This window comes from Tyto alba, unplaced genomic scaffold (assembly GCF_018691265.1).
Source record: "Tyto alba isolate M040663 unplaced genomic scaffold, T.alba_DEE_v4.0 Super-Scaffold_10, whole genome shotgun sequence".
Classification (NCBI taxonomy): domain Eukaryota; kingdom Metazoa; phylum Chordata; class Aves; order Strigiformes; family Tytonidae; genus Tyto; species Tyto alba.
In genome coordinates this window covers 13,666,877-13,683,289 of record NW_024881262.1, presented here as the reverse complement: position 1 = coordinate 13,683,289, position 16,413 = coordinate 13,666,877, and the positions used below count along the sequence as shown (strand labels likewise).

General features: G+C 46.1%; 1 protein-coding gene across 16 annotated transcripts in view; it reads right to left on the bottom strand.

The window, feature by feature from the left end:
- Nucleotides 1-16,413, bottom strand: part of LOC104361937 (interleukin 1 receptor accessory protein) — a 48,712-nt gene that overhangs the window by 21,199 nt on the left and 11,100 nt on the right. For 5 of the 16 annotated variants that reach the window (XM_032986860.2, XM_032986850.2, XM_032986848.2 and 2 more), the window contains 2 exons: nucleotides 10,607-10,677; nucleotides 2,376-2,471 (listed from right to left, as the gene is read on the bottom strand). In XM_032986860.2, coding sequence (XP_032842751.2) covers nucleotides 2,376-2,471; nucleotides 10,607-10,677 — 167 coding nt within the window. Of the gene's footprint in view, nucleotides 1-2,375; nucleotides 2,472-9,293; nucleotides 9,370-10,606; nucleotides 10,678-12,346; nucleotides 12,438-16,413 lie in introns of those variants that run through there. The other 11 variants (XM_032986852.2, XM_032986849.2, XM_042798375.1 and 8 more) reach the window with 6 other exon arrangements.

The following is a 16,413-nucleotide window of genomic DNA, read 5'->3' as shown; positions in this document are numbered from 1 at the left end:
TCCTGTGGGTCAGCAATGGTTAGTCAGTGAGGAGGGATCCGGGCCAGTAAGAACAGAAATTTTTTTGGTGGGCTTATACATAAATGTAAGTGCAAACTGCACGGCTCCTCCTGTGGTATGCCAAACACCCATATGACAGAGTGCTACTTCTGGAGGAAGAGAGTGAATTGGGCTAGGAAAAGGCAGTGTAGCTACCATGAGTACAAGTATCTGCTAGTAGGAACTCCAAACCCAAAGGACTGGAGAATGCCATGGCTCATCATCTAAGAAACATACAGATATTTCTCTCAAAACTGCAAAGCATCATCCAGCAAGGCTGCTACCACAGCCAGGACCACGGGTCATTCTGAAACACCAAACCACTATTGGAATCCTTACACCGTGGGAAGGTGCACAGTCACCACCATGGTCAAGGCCAACTGGAATCAGTACACTGCTTTATGTTAGTGGGGTCAAGCTACTGGATTAGGCATAGTCAGGTTTCCATAGAGTGGTAAATGAGACAAAAAAGCTTGCCAGAGACTACCTGCTAATTGCATAATAAAGAACTGATTACTATTTGGGGGGTGGCATTTGTTTCAATAAAGAAAGGCTTTCCCTCTGAAAGGAGCAGATCTGGGTCCGTAAATCAGGACATGTGACACTGTCTCCTCTTGGGCTGCATAAAGGCAAATTGTCCTTATTACTTCAAATGGCAGGACTAGAGAGGAAGAAAACTATATAAAACATTACACTACTGAAATTCTTGGAGTCAAGATCAATGAAATTTACAATCATGAACAGCTCTTGTATTTTGCAACAGATCATAAATCAGCATTGTAAAACTACTTACCTGTTCTACCTGAATGAGTTATTGAAAATAAATGCAACTATTTTATTTTTTTCCTTCCTCAGTTACTCAAAAGCAATACACAGGCCTTTGTCTTCTTGACTGAGGAAAAGGCAACTGTTATTGTTCTTTACTGTAAGAGCTGTACCTGGAGATTTTGTCCCAGAGCTGGCTAATTTGCCTGACTTCAGGAACACTGTCACACCAAAGAGCTAGTCCTAAGACTCTTCATGTACATCCTACCTTGGGGTGCTGCATGCTCTGAGCTGAACCCCAAACACAGCACATAACCATGCTGGCAACGAGCAGCTACCCCACAGACCACAAGAGCAGCCATGCGGCTTGAGATCAAAGGCTGTGCTTGCCACCCTGCAGGCAAGGAGTCCTCCTGGTTGCTAGGGCAAAGCCAGCCCAACACAGCTCCGAGGGCTCAGGGAGAAAAGCCACGACCCATCGCTCACTGCAGAGATGGCAGAAACATCACGGACTGGAGCGAGACCTCCTTCATGCATAAAACGCTGAGGACATAAATTACGGTGCTTTGCACAACTTCCCTCCTTCCCATGCCATGCTGACAGTAGTACTGCTATTTTGATTTTTTAAGGTGTTTTATGCCTGAGATAGCTGGGATCTGCCTGACATGGTATGGGAGGGGACTGCAGGGCATCCCTCACACGCACCTTTGTGAGCCGCTTCCTCCTCGGCTGTGATGTGACTTTTGCCCCCTGTGCCAACAGCATCCTTTGCCACGGTGGCACTTTTGCAGCAGATGGGTCAAGCCCATAGAGCCGGTTGCACTCCTCACACATGTAAAATGAAGGGGATGCTCACATTATTATGACTATAATTTTATTTGCATCCAACAGCTCCCTGCAACATTTTGTGCCTCTTCCACTATTTTAACCTTTATCGGATATTCAGAGCCTTTTTGGTGCTAACATCAGATGTCAGTCTAAACTGGAGATAGCCTGAAAAAAAGTGGCATGACTTCACACTGAACCTCACAGGCATGGAACATCTCCCACTATGAAAAATATACATGTATACATACATACATATCGATATACACTGACTTCGGTAACAATTTTTGAGGGGGCACTGCAGAAAGACAGAAGGACCCAGTTCTAATTGTGAGAAACAGCACTAACATCTATGGTGCTATGCCCATTTGCAGCAGCTCACACTTGTTTTCACTGGCTGAGCCTAGGAAGTGAGTTTCTTCTCTCTTGAAATGTTTCCTGCACAGAGGTTCACTAACAAACGGAACCCAGTGAAGAGATACAGGAGCTATATGCAACTCCATGGTCCCTTCCATGCTTCAGCAAACGGAGCACTACACACCTAACCAAGGGATGCAATTAAATTCTCTAAAAATCCACCATTCCACAGATGCATCTTCCTAGGAACGTCTCTGCAAACCACTTTTGAAAGAAGCCATCTTTTTCTCATTAACAATGAGGTGTGCTACAGATGCCTCAACTGACCCTCTTACTGCTGGGTGCTCTGTAATCACACAGCAAGGCAGTCAATGACCCATAATACCTACCCATGACAGACAATGCAGCAAAAAAGGTAAGAAATTGTCCTGTTTCCACAGCCCTCCTTGGGAAAAGGAATGAGTCTTCTACAGGCTGGAGGGAGGCTGCATGGTAGAAAGAAACACCCACCTTCAGCACTGGAAGAGCAAGGTCAGGGTAAGGATGCCCATCTTCGTTTCATGTGCCTTGAGATAAAGACAAGAGCAGTAGCACAGCAGCCCGCTCCTCCTTGATGCACACTGGGAACTAGGTGAACTGGCAAATTTAACTCCAAATGTTTTTGCTGTTTGGACTGTATGTTGCAATCCATGTTCATAGAGGGATCTACTACTGACACAAGGGACAGAAACTTCTTCTATTACAGAAATAGTCAGATCTGTCCTGTTTCTGAATCTGGTTTTACAACACCCTTAAACACCAGGTATCCCAAAACAGACTGCTCAGAAGCCAAACAAAGCTTAAGAAAATGGCTTCTCCAGGTACAAAGTAGAAAATTAAAGGAGAGGAAAAAAAAGAATGATGTTGCTCAGCTGCATAAAGGCAAAACCAGACATATCTGGAAAGCTTTCCCAACCTTTCACTTATTGCACTGATTTACCCCTTTCAGAACAGGGCTCTGAATACACACACCCGAAATGCTTTTGAGATGCATCTGCCATACTCATTACAAGCACCCACACAATCAAAATAGATATTAAATTGGTGCAATTATTTGGATTTTTCAAGAAGAGACAAACTGCTTAACTCATGGATCAAAAAAGAATGACAGAGTAAGGTCATATCAAGAAATGCCATCCCACTGTGTCCACAGTTTGGCATTTCTGTGCAGTCATTTAAAGTACTTTCATTTAAAAAGAAAAAAAAAATAATTCTCAACCAGCAAAACTCTACCAGCTCCACACTACCGCCTTCCCTTCCTTTCCCTTCCCTGGGGCTGCAAATAAAGGCTTCCCATAGTTAAAATTTCTGTGAAGAAATAATAAAGAGCCATGCTTATGAAAGGTCACCTGTCATGCTGTCCCAAGTTACCCTGCCATTCGCCAAATTGATGCACCCTTCTTAATCATCTCTAATTTTGGGAGGGGGCCTGCCTTGGATGCAGATGCGACCGTGCAGCGGCAGCAGGACACAAAGCCATCAGTGCTGTCAGCTGAACGACACAGCAGAGCTCTCTTCCCCACGCCACTTCAGCAGCAGCATCAGGTGGGGCTGCACTATCTCAACAGCTTCCTACTTTTTTCAGCCACCCCTGCTGCATTACCTTAAAGCAAAACTGATGTGACTCAGCCTCCACCTGGGGAGCACAGCCAGACCAACAGTTAGTTTGATGCAAGAGTCAGCATCAATAGGGCAGAAAAAGCTGGTTGCGCAAAGCAATTAAGTGAGAATTAATCATTACTACCTTAAAAAATTTCCCCCTCCACCCTCTTTCAAGCGCACAGCAGTCAGTGAGAAGCGGCAGCAGGGCTGAGTGGAAGAGTTGCACCAGGAACACAGGAGGTACCAGCTGTGTCCAGCAGCCACGCGTGGGTGCGCTTTCCATTTACACCGGCGCCAGAAGCACCCACCCTTCCACTGTGTCTGCATCTTTCCTTTCACAGGCACATCCTGCACAGGACCACCCCGTGCTCCCTGAGCTGTGCCTTTTGCTCAGCAGCTGAGCTGTTAAGCAGCGTGGCATAACTCCCATGCAGCCTGCATCCCATCTGACCACACAACACAGCAGAGGGAGAGTAGCATGGAACAAAACAAATGAAAACACCTTCCCTGAACTGGGAGTAGAGACACAGACCCAAACACACTGAAATTGGTGGGAATGACTGAGAACTTGGGTTAGCCCTAGCCGAGATCAGCTAGCTCTCACCATTTGCTCCCACTACCTCCGCAGCAGCAATAGTGGTCAGAGAATGACTAAAAACTGGTTGTAGCTCAATGCTGCCTTAGAGGCTCAGCCTGGAAACTGCGCAAACTCTGCAGGAATTTATAATCTGACTTCCAGTGGAAGCATATCAAAAAGGACCCATCATAACCTCACTGCCTTCCTCCCACGGCCTTTCCAACAGCGCAAGTGGAAGTGGTCCTGACACAAACCTTCCCGTGACCAGCTCTGGCACAGAGCACACAGCCCAGCCCCATCCACACAGTTCTGCTGCAATGGCACCAGCAACATGGTTTTACGCTTCACCCGAGTCTCACTATATTCATCCTGTGTCACCACTGAGCTGCGATGCCCCCATGGAAGCAGCTCCACTGGATGCTGTACACAAGGATGGAGTCTGTCTCTCTCTCCCCCTCTACCCCCTCCAACCTCTTTTATCATTTAAATAGATAGAACAGCTGAGAAAAGAAGGACTTTGTTGCAGAACAGCTCATAATTTCTGAAAGCACTTATACATTGTGGTTGTTTAACTTTAGATCCTCAAAACTTGGTTTAAACAGGTATGATGGTCTGCTCCCTCTGCCAAATTCATGAAAAAAAAAGCTGACTGTGTAAACTTCTGTTGATTTCGTAGGAAGCAGCCAAGGCACAACATCCAAAAATTGATGATTCTGTAATGGAGCCCATATCTCCTGACTCCAAGTTTCCTTATCTAATCAAGCATAGGTTGTAACATGGGGAGGGGTAGTTGCTGTTTGTGGCTTTTAAAACTCCTCCACAGAGAGCTCCATACCTTCACTCTCTATCTGTGTATAAAGCTGTGTTTACTACATGTGGCAGAGAGTATTTTGGTTACCTCCAGCCACTGGTCTAAAAAAAAAAAAAAAAAAAAAACAAACAAACAACAAAAAAAAAAAAACAAAAAAAAAAAAAAAAACCCAAAAAAAACAAAACCAGAAGCCCCCCCCCAAAAAAGGTGTTCAGTTTTCTCTAACAAGGTTGACATGTTTTCCTGGAGGCTTGTTTTTAATATTGAGATCAAAACGATAATGGTAGGGGTATGAACTGCTTCAAAGCCTAAAGGAGAAAAGGAGCAAATAGCTACTTTCCGTCCCACTTCATTGAGGAAGTTGCTACATGAAGCAAAGCAGAGCAGCACAGAAGAGACAGAGATAGAGGAAATGGAAAGGCCCGTTGCAAAATCATCTGTAGGAGAGGCAGCATGAAAAGGAGGTTTACCTGATTAGCACCACCATAGAGCTGTGTTTAAACGTGCAGGGGTTCTTCTGTGTGTCTGGGACATCAGATTGGGACTTGATAAGGTCCAGGCTCAACTCCCGGCTCTGCCACAGGCTTGCTTAAACCCATGCCACCTAGTTATTGTGCTTAGCCACGGTCTCTGTTGCCTGGTTTAAAATACAGTGAACAATTCTGCACTGCCCACCACAAACATCCACAGGGATGTCTGCATTAAAAAAAAAAAAAAAAAAAATCTACTGCAGCCGTTGTCCTCAGATGAGGACAGGAACTGAAAAAATGTAGCAGGCAGTAAAATACACCGTAAGGGTCTACGAGCCTGGCAGAAGTCACTGGTGTGCAATAAAACGTATGAGATTGAGCACACAACTGTGCCACTGCAGCAGGGGGACATGATGGATAAGGAGGGTAGGAGACCAGTCTGATGCCCTATTTGATACACACAGAGGAGTAAAAGCGACCATCCAATATCACATCCGCAACACACCCAAAATAGGCTGCCTTCCTCCACACGTTTCTGTGCTTCAATGCAGATGGGTCACATCGCAGTGACGCCTGCACAAAACTCGCCCCTCACAACCTATTTCCTCAGCTGACAAGAAGCAGACGTGAGGTCTTATCTCCTCAGTGGGCACGACTCTGGCTGGTGCGGAGGGAGGCTGGTGGCTGCGGTTACACATCTGCACCCAGGTTTCATCCCTGCAGGTTTCATCTCCATCCACTTCAGGGCTACGCACCTTTCAACGCCCTCAGCGTTGAATAACTTCATGCCCCCAAGCACCATAAACTTCTACAACCGCAGTAACTCACAGATGGGTATGGATGGTTATAAAATCCTGTCCTAAATTAGGACAGCAAGAAGCTGAGATTGGAATAGTAGGAGGAAGTCAGGAAATCCCAGGAGAAAATGATGGGGGAGGGATTTAGTCTCTTTAAAAAACAATAATACAGTTTAATCTATTTTTCTTTTGACTTTCCACACTAAACTAAGCTTCTCAGCTTCTGGGGCTGTCACAAATCGTAATGAAAATAAGGCCACTGGAACTCCGTCAGTAGAATAAGAGCTATATAGTAATAATCCTGAGGAGCTGCACAGGGCTTTCCATCTTCAAAGTGTTTTATAGACAGTAATTTATTAATCTGCAAATTTCCCCTGGCCATAAGTAACTGCTCTGCCTCTCTGCTAATCATGAGACACACATGCAGCGCAGATCAGCACTCAGGAGAGATGGTGCAGGCGGCAGCTCTGACCTCTGGAGCCAGACCTCGGTTTCTGCTCACTGTGGTCAGAATTTCGCTGCTCCAGCCACCACCTCAATGCAGAAGCGCTGGTGACATCTGGCACTCTGGAACCAACTTCTGAGGGGACAAAACCAGTGCCTGAGAGCCTCTGGTATGGGGAAGTGCTCACAATTCAGTAAATAACAGCAAAGCCTGAAATAAAACTCCCAGGACAGAGGCTCCCGGCTACCTTACAGTCCCTGCCTGGCACGCCGGGCTGTCACTCTGGGCAGAAGCTGGTCCCAGTCCTGGGCTCATCCTACCACACAGCCTGTCTGATAGCCCCCAAGGGAGCTGTCAGAGGAACTTCCTATGCAAACATGATACTTCCTCCCACCAAAGGGCTATTTATGCCCATCAGTTACCTGTTCGCACTAGGTGGGTCCTTTAGGTAATCAGCATGAGGCTGCTCCTCCTCTCCTGGCAGCAATATTCTTCTGATTTTCTAATTCCCCAAGACAGTACTACTAACCGTGATCCTCTCCCCAGCCCTCACCCTGCAAAATCTGGGAGCTCTTGGAAAATGAAAATGCAAGCCTGGTTAGGAGAGAGAAAAAAATGGAACAAGGAGTACAATTACAACTACATCTTCTAAATAAGTCAGTATCTAACATAGGCCAGCTTTGTTTGAAAGCAAGAAGATAACACTATTCTGTATTCATACTGGCTGTTGTGTTCTTTGTCTGACTGGCTTTTCATCTCTTTTAAGCCAGTGTATATTTATATGACTTCAGTAGGGCCAAAGAAATCATTGTAAGACCAAAACTGGGTTCATTGTTTCTTGCTATCCTTCTCTGGGTATCAGAACATCTGGGTTCATTAAGCATCCTACAACACAAGCATAGAGATCTAAGCCTTATTTCCATCTTAAGAATGGCTTAGCTGAGGCAAGGAAAGCAGAAGAAAAAGCAGAAAACCTGAAGTACCATTGCAAACAATGTCCCAAAGGTCATGGGTAAGGAATTCATACCCAGGCACCGCAGATCATGTATATTCTCAAGACCAGGAGAGATTTGCCCACGCACGCAGAATGAGTAGCAGACTCGGGCACAAATTCAGTCTCAGACTCCAAGTCTTTTACTCTACAGTACTCAGATCACATTTCTTTCTTCTTCTAGCTTGCGGCTCCCTTTCAGCAAATGATTTTGTTTCAGCACCAGCCTCCATACATAGCAGAAACAGCAGAGCTCAAAGAACAGATGTTAGTGCTGCAGTGCTGTTGGCAAAATTTTGGGGGGAAAATAAAGTTTGTGGATTTGTCTCTCCAGTAAGAAGTCGGGTGAAGTACAATGCTGAAGCTCTCTGACACACTGCCAGGAAGACTGTCAGCCATAATGGCTAAATTGGATGGAAAGGCAGTCTGCATTATAGCTGGAGCAGTGCTGGTGTTTTTTAGCTGAAATTTAGTAAGAATTGACCCTCCCATCCCTCCCTGTAAGCTCAGTGAGCTTGGGACTCAGCAGAGCTGATACCCCCTGGCTTGGACAGTCCCCAGTCAGTGTTGCTGGTTGATCATGTTGCTCCCAGGGAAGGCCTGCAGAGCAGGGAGGAAAAGTAGCAGCAAACCGCGACAGGACTCCTGCCCCTGCCTCCAGCCTTCCCCAGCCCCCTGACAGCCTGGGCTGGAGAGAGACCTCGTCCCGACAATACAGCATTACATTACTATTATTGCAAAGCGCAGAAAAAGACCCAACTGAAATGACAAATCCCTACAAAGTCACATACCTTAAATAGCCCAGGAGCCAGGTTCCCCAGTGAGAGCTACCCATCTCCATGGCCTTGCCTGGCATTAGGAGACCACTGGGGAAACTGCACACTGTGTGCAGCCCTCCTGTGTTCACGCTGGATAACCTCTGCTCTGCTCCCCACTCTGAGAATAAAAAGCAAGCCCAAATGCTGTAACAGTACTAGAGTAGGTCTGGTCTCCCACACTAATCTGTGTTTATGACTTTTCAAGGGTGAAACGAGCTCCAGTTGCCTCTTGGTGCCAGTCTCAGGAAACCCTGCAGTGTAACAGAGGGCTGCACAGACGGCTGCCCCTCCATCCAAGTACAAACAGCCATCCAAGCCCATCATGAATAACAGAAGACATTTTGACAGTCCAAAGTGGTTTATGATGTCCATGGAAAAAAAAAAGGGAGCTCTGAACTGAAAAGTGGGTCTGTTACCCACAGACCTGCAGAAAAATTAAATGCATACACTACCGTGGATTTGCAGAAAAAACGTATTTTAATTGATCATGTGTCCTATGCATCACTCTAACACTTATATTCTTGCAGCACTATACAAGGTCTCTAACCATCTTGTACAGAAAACTTCTGCTAAAGAAGGAATATTTAAAGAGCACTAAACACCTCACAGAAATACATGGTGGGTTCTGCCAAATCAATTGACATGAGCCTGCGTGACCCAAATGCCAGGGTGCTCATTTCACAGCTCCCAAGTGACAGTCTCAGCTTTTAGAGTTGCTCTAACATTTCCTGGGCAATCCTGATTCAATTGTACCTACCTCCCATTTCTGAAAAAGCCCGAGATGACTGCACGTGGGGTGTTGTAATGCTGCCTCAGCAGGAGGAGGATATTGCGTTGGTGGAGAGCAGAACAGCACGTCCAGAAGCACAAGCAAAGCAGGGATTTTCCCAGCTAGCAGCAGCAATCCACATCTCTGGGTCCCTTCTTCCCCTCGCACTTCTACTGCCTAGAGCTTAGTAGAGGGGACCTGGGCCATATATTCTTTCTCCTTTGCTGTTTCCCCATTGTTCATCCCTTCCACCAGGCCCCCGTTAGCCAGGATGGGACATCCCCTGCTGAAGACGCCAGCCTACTGAGGAATGCCTGCAAGCCCTTGGGCAATCCGAGGAGAAAAGCCTCCAAGCCTTCAGCCTCTGTGATGAACCCTGTACTGAGGTGTGTGTTGTGATTCTGGCCCCGATAATTCATCATGGTCCAAGAGATAATGATGCAAGAGCTGTTCATCTGCTCAGAGTATTATAACCACTTGTTTTTCCAGTGCTGCAGAGGGGCAAAGACTTATGGCAGAACTTGCCAATCCCCTGTACAGCCCTTATTTCTGAACATTTCCCCCTATAAAGCCAGCGCCTGTTCTTTCCTCCCTCCCCCTTTCCACACATCTCCTGCAAATCATGCTGTCTCCTTCCACCCCCAAATAGGAAGTCCAGAGCCGAGACGCACACAATCTGCCTCTTCACAAGAGCTGGGCTGAACGTGTGCCAGAGGAGCTGTGAGCATGACAACATATTTCCTGTCAGGAAAGTGACTCAGTGAGATGGGTATGAGAGATCCTCTTACTCGAGAAGTTCCCCTCGCCCTTTGCGTTGCTGAGGCATGAGTCAGAATTTGAGAGCCGGAATCTCAACCCCCTCCGGATCCAACCAGGAAGGGCAGAGTTCAGGTTCAAGCCCAGGTCCTGCTTGCAACTCAGTGACAAGTCAGCACCACATGCCGACCCCTAGTTTTACCCCTCACAGAAGGGGAATAGCAATACTGACCGAGTGGGCAGCCTGAATTTGTGAAGCACTTTTAGGTCGAGGTGGTGCTTATTGCTATTTACTAATGTACCTGTTTACACCATGCTCATAACCTCTACACATGAGCATTATACAATACCCACACAGAACTAACATCTTGTTCATGCATTTTGCTAAAGTATTTTATGAATGACCATTTCATCCAGGAATACTGTAAATGCTAAAAAAAAAAAATAAAAAAAAAAAAAATCACTGCAGCCAGTTTTCTTTCTCCGGCCTCAGATAAGCTTTTCCCACAATAAGCAGGCAGACCCATTGCCCGCCATGTCCTTACCCGAGCTGCGGCCAAGGGTGACCATGCACAGCCAGAGCGTAGCCAGCAAGGCACCAACCATCTTCATCCTGCTGAGAAAAAAAAAGCAGAGAGAGAGGTTCTGGTTATTTTACACTATTTCATCACTGCAGACACTTTTTTTAACTCTGAGGATATGTGTTTATTCCTCCGCCCACCCAGTGATCCTTTAATTCTGGTATGTTCTTTTTTTATTTCACTAAGATTCATTAAGAACAACAGCATCTGTGTGGCAGTGTCATTCTGCCTGCAGGCAGCTGCATGAGCTCTCCAAGCCTGGGAGGCAGTGGCTCAGAAGAGGACAGCCCAGCTCATTGACTTAGTCTATATCCGTGAGCACAAGGAGTAAGCTAGATGCTCTCAGGCTAGAAATCCCAAGCTTTGACTCCCAAAACACCAAGGTCCTTTGCCAAGACCTCATTTTGCTCATTTCTAAGAACAAGTGCAGAAAGCACTCTCAATGGCAAGGGGTGGCTGGAGCACATTTGCACTGAACATGCGTCTAATGGTTCGGCCTGACAACCACGCTGGTGCAGTCTGAATTTGCAAGGTCTGATGCTGGTGACCTGTGAAAAGGCTGGCTGCCAGTCCTGACTGCTCCATCCCATTCCTGCAGGCAGGTCAAGGCAGGGCAAGGCTCCAGCAGCTCTTTCCAGTCAAATCCTCCTTGGAACAGCCACCTCGCAGGAGTAAACAAGCACCAGGTTTGTACATTTTTCAGAAATTATCTGAACAAAGGTTTATATTTTCAAAATGGCACTCATAGGCAAAAAACAATCCCAGACTTCTCCATTCCCACTACAGAGCACAATTTCCTGTAATTTGAGATAAATGTACACTGCCAGAGTTTCACTTGCCGCCTGCTCCAGTATCTGGCATTCAGCTCTCAGAGCTGTTCGCTCACTGGAATTAAATTTCCCTGTGTTTCTAGGTTTTTCAGGATGAAACTTATAAGCTGGTAGTCACGAAAGCTGACATTTACTAGATGTTCTCATTAATGGGGCAAAGGTTGCATTTGATATTCCTGGGTGCTGTCAGATCACAAAGGGAGAAGAGGTGGTTAAAAGGCCGAACTTCAAAGCATCTCAGCTCTGCCAGGCAGATGCAGTAATGAGCATAGTGATACTGTCAGGAGCACACTCACGAGATGACAGGGAAATCTCATCCATCAGGGTGGGCTGAAAGGGTGGGGAGAGAAGCCACAGAGCTCCCTTAAACACATGCCTCATAACCTGTCCATAATATATGCATTACATGGAAGGGTTTCGAGCATAAAAGCAGGCAGCACCTAAGATTGTACAGATTGCAGAGATTAACAAGAATGGGACGTGTGAACTGTACTACTCAAAATCCAGCAGCGGATATTGAATCCTTCCTTTTCAATGCTTGCATCTGAAAAGCCTTTGTACGATGCTTTCCCTCTGCTGGGCTCATCTCAGAGAGACAAAGGAAATCTGAAGCAAGCGTGCTCTTCACCACACAGTCCACGCCAAGGGCTACAGACTGCCTCAGAAGCCGTAAGGCCTTCAGAAATGGGCAAGAAGCTGGGAAGATGAGTTTTCTTCCCTGGGGTCCAGCTGAGAGGGCTGGTTGTCCCCTACCTCTTTCATCCAAACTGAAATGGCAGCGGCTGATCAAACCCTTCTCTATTGCCACCTACAACCAGCTCCCAATGTCACCTAAGAAGCCTCCATAGGGAGGAAACAAAATTAAGTATCCTACCCTCTGGAAATGCTGAAGGAAGATAAAACATCTTTACACCATCAGATTGGACCTTTGGGCAGGAATTTAGGAACTTTTGGGAATTCAGATGCTGGAAGAGAAGAAGTATAAACAGTGGGGGGGGATCATTCCCATAATAAAGATCCACCATTGTTCCCTCTCCATTTGTCATTAGATAAATGCACAGCGTGTCCTAACTCACCCCTATTTTCCAGTGATTCTCTCCTGTATTTTGCACAAATCAAGACTGAATTCAGCCCTGAAGCAAGCAGTAACAACTACTGAGTTTGGAAGAGTTTCTCTGGTTTAGATCAAGGCCATTTATTTGGCCTGAGGCCAAAATAAGCTACTACCTTTCACTCAGTTGATACCTGAACTCTGCAGCAAGCTAATATTTACATCCATTAACTATGCTCACAGGAGCATACTCCTTTCAACTCCCTCAAAGAGCCACCAGGTCTCTGTTCCCATGAGCAAGGTATCTAAGATTTCCATGCTCTGCCTGCTAGTAGGAAATGTCTTGTTTCTCGCTCTACCCAGCTATAAAATCAGAAGTCCTACAGTGTGATTTACTTCTGGTTCATTCCAGGCTCTCCAGAGATCTTATCAGTGGAGACAGACAGACACAGAGCCTGTTGGATAACAGCAATTTCTCCATTACGGGAATGGGGCTCCGTTGACCACAGCCCTGGCTGCTCTCACACTATACAAAATACAAGAGGCCATGAAAGGCATGTGCACAGAGTCAAAGGCTGGTCAAGGGGAGCCATCACAACCTCCTGGATGCCCTGACCATGCCAACGTTTGCCAGCTGAGATGAAGGAAGAGGATTCCTCCCCTTTGGTAAAGAAATGGAGAGCTCATACACACAATGAAGAAGATAAAGGGGACTGAAGGGCAGGATGGCTTCTGCAGTCCAGCTCCATGCCTCTGGCACATGATTATTTAAAAAAAAAAAAATATATATATATATATCAGTTAATACCACAGGATCTGATGGTCTATACTTCTAACACAGCACAGGGACCAATTCTTGTGTACTAGGGCAGCTATCACTGTGATGCTTTAAATGTCCCAAAATCTGTGATATACCCCAAAGAGTCTTCCCACTGCAGTCCTGTGGTCTCACAATGTCATCATTTCTCCCCAGGGAGGATAACGTGATTCTGCCAGTGACACCAGGAAAAGAACATTGTGTCCCTTCAGTTGCAGAGAGAGAAGGTGGGTTTTGCAATGCTGTAACAACCTGATGCCACAAGAGTACAACCCACCCGGGGTTTTGCCAGGAACAGAAGAGCTTTCTCAGCCTTTTCTGGCAACCTGCTGCTTTGTTTCATGACATCAGAAAGCATGTTGCCATTTTGCCTGTATATGATGCAATTACAGTGGTGCCTGATTCAGTTCTTGCACAGTTCGGTACCGCTGCACTGAAACACTAGCATCTCTGGCTGCAACCGAAGGCACCAGAGGTCAGAAAGTACAAAACCCAGGCTGCAGTGGACACGTTCACCCAATCGCACCCACCCAAAAAGGTCACAGACCTCACATCTAGTACACAAGCAAATGAAATAAAAAGCAAACCCTAAAGGGAGCCAGGAATAAAATCAGTGAGCAGAAGAGCGTACCAGCTCAGATATCACACCACAGCTAGAAAGCAGGTAATCAGAGCAGCCAGAAGAAGGCTGGAGAGCTCTGATACATCCTCAGCACTCCAGGAACTTCTCACGAGACCAATATACTCCAAGGTGTTCTTAATGTCTCCATAAATTAACATTTTAATAATAATAATAATTCATAGAGCAGTTGGGGAAAACAATCCATCACTGCTGTTGCTAGAATATTTTTTTAAGGAACCTACTTGAAATGTTAGTTTTGTTTCAAATCAGAAACTGTTTCCTTTTCATTCCTGAGCATTTTCTCCTTCAAATTTTCACCTTTTGTCTACTGGGGAGCAAAAGAAAGTGGGCTGGGGGAAACACAGTCATGGAAGTCTCTCCTGTTCTTAAAAGCAGAGGTGGTGTAAAGGTTTGGCTTTTCATTTGATACTGGCCAGAAGTGTCTTTTATGTCAGAAAAAACATAAATATTTTCATATAAAACACCATTCCCAAATAGACTTAGGCAAGGAATCGTTCAGTCCTGCCTTTAGCAGCATGGACCCTGCAAAGCCTACATGCTTTCCAAACAATTATAAAACCCAAGACAGGTGTCAAATAATTAATGAAGAAAGCTGCACTCAAAGTAACTGCTGTACACTTGTTCTCAAAGACACTGTACCAATTCTACAGAACACTGCTGCATTTTCCAAGAAAACGCCTTTGTCCTTCCTAACCACAGGCACCTAGGGAGACCTGACAGGTTTTTGCTTTTCACTGAGAAGTCACACTACGACATGCAGAACAAAAGTACCCTTCAAAACCTTGCCACTAAGTGCTGCAGCTGAAAGGGCATTTAAAATACAGCAGTTTCAGAAACAAGAAAAAAAAAAAAAACACAGGCCAGATCAGGTTTTACATAGTATTTTCTCCCTGTAATTCTGTTCCGAGACTTCTCTGAGTCAAAAACATTTAAAAGGACAGGACTGGCTCTAGGAAAAGGGATGCACATACGGGAATGTTAGCAAAAACCAGGGTGGGCTAGCTTAAGAAATGCTATGCTTTTATGCCACATGGATTTGGGGCAGAAGGCTGATGGGCTGCAAAGCAGGGCTGGTGCTCAGGAGAGGGACACAGCCTCTCTGCTCCCACATCACTGTGTGCCCACAAGCCCTGCATCAACACACAGCAGCACTGGAGAAGGCTGCTCAATGAGTTTGCTGGGTTTTCTTATGGGGAAAAATCAATGTACAGTCCAAGTAAATTCAAAGAATCCAAAAGGCAGACAAAGGGCAGCCTGCAAAAGCAGCTGCTGAAAAGTAATAGCAAAAACACTAATGGAAAGTGGGAAAAGGCCCTTCAGCCCTCCGGGAAACACTTTTGCTTTTCAGTATGTACAAGAGTAAGTCAGACAAAGGAGGAAATTACTGTAGCATAAACCATCTTGGTGCCACTTAGCCAGGATTTGCCCAGCACCTCTCTGACCCTTCCTCTGCTCTGGAGGCCATTTGGGCACAGCACCACACCGCCCTTTGCTACAGCATCGGCCGTTCCACTCGTACCCCTGCCCGAAGCAGAGCCACTCCTGCAGCGAGCTGGCCAGTCCTGCCGACAGCCCTCCCGAGCAACGGAGCATTACACCAAAATCCCTGGAGACATGGGTAGTAAGACACACAATGGGTTTTGGAAGTCCAGCCTTTTCTCCCCAGGAGGAATTAGCACAATCATTAAAATTTTCCTTCCCAGAGAGCTTCCAGGAACAGAACAGGGAGGAAACCAGCAACAGTTCAATGACTGCCATAACCAGCTCAGAGCACTTTCCCTGCTCTCATGCACACTATGCCACCCTCATCACTTCAAATGCAGGCACACTGACCAAAAAAGGGCCCCCAGTGCTGTCCTCAAACACATTCGCATCTCTCCTAAGGGCAGAGAGCCCAATTTGTGTTGGCAGCAGCTCCCTAACAACCAAACCACATTTCAGCAGGAATCAGCCAGGGCGAAAGCCTGGCCCACAATCAGGGATATCGCAGGAGCGGTAAGTGTGACCCAGTCAGCCCATCCAATGGCAACACATCCAAGGCAGGACCTGTGAGATCAGTGCTGAACTCCCACTTTTGCCAGGGTAGCTGCACTCACCAGTCTATCGCACGCCTGACAACAGAGAGGGCTGAAAGGATTATGTTCTGAAATGTTTCTATTCTAAAAGCAATTTATATCATCAGAATCAAATGAAACATTTAGATTTGAGCAGAGTGAAACTTTTTCACTAGCTAGAATCATAGCAGATATTAACACTTGCTTTTGCAGAGAGGAAAAAAAAAAAAAATAGTGGGAGTCAGATGGAAAGCTACCCTGGTGAGAGGTCTCTCCCGGTGCTAGCACAAAGCATCTTCTGTCTTCCTTGGCCAGAGCTGGCCACTGTCACACAGGGCCTGGAAGCACTGGCTCCTGACACTGTGCAGCTACAGTG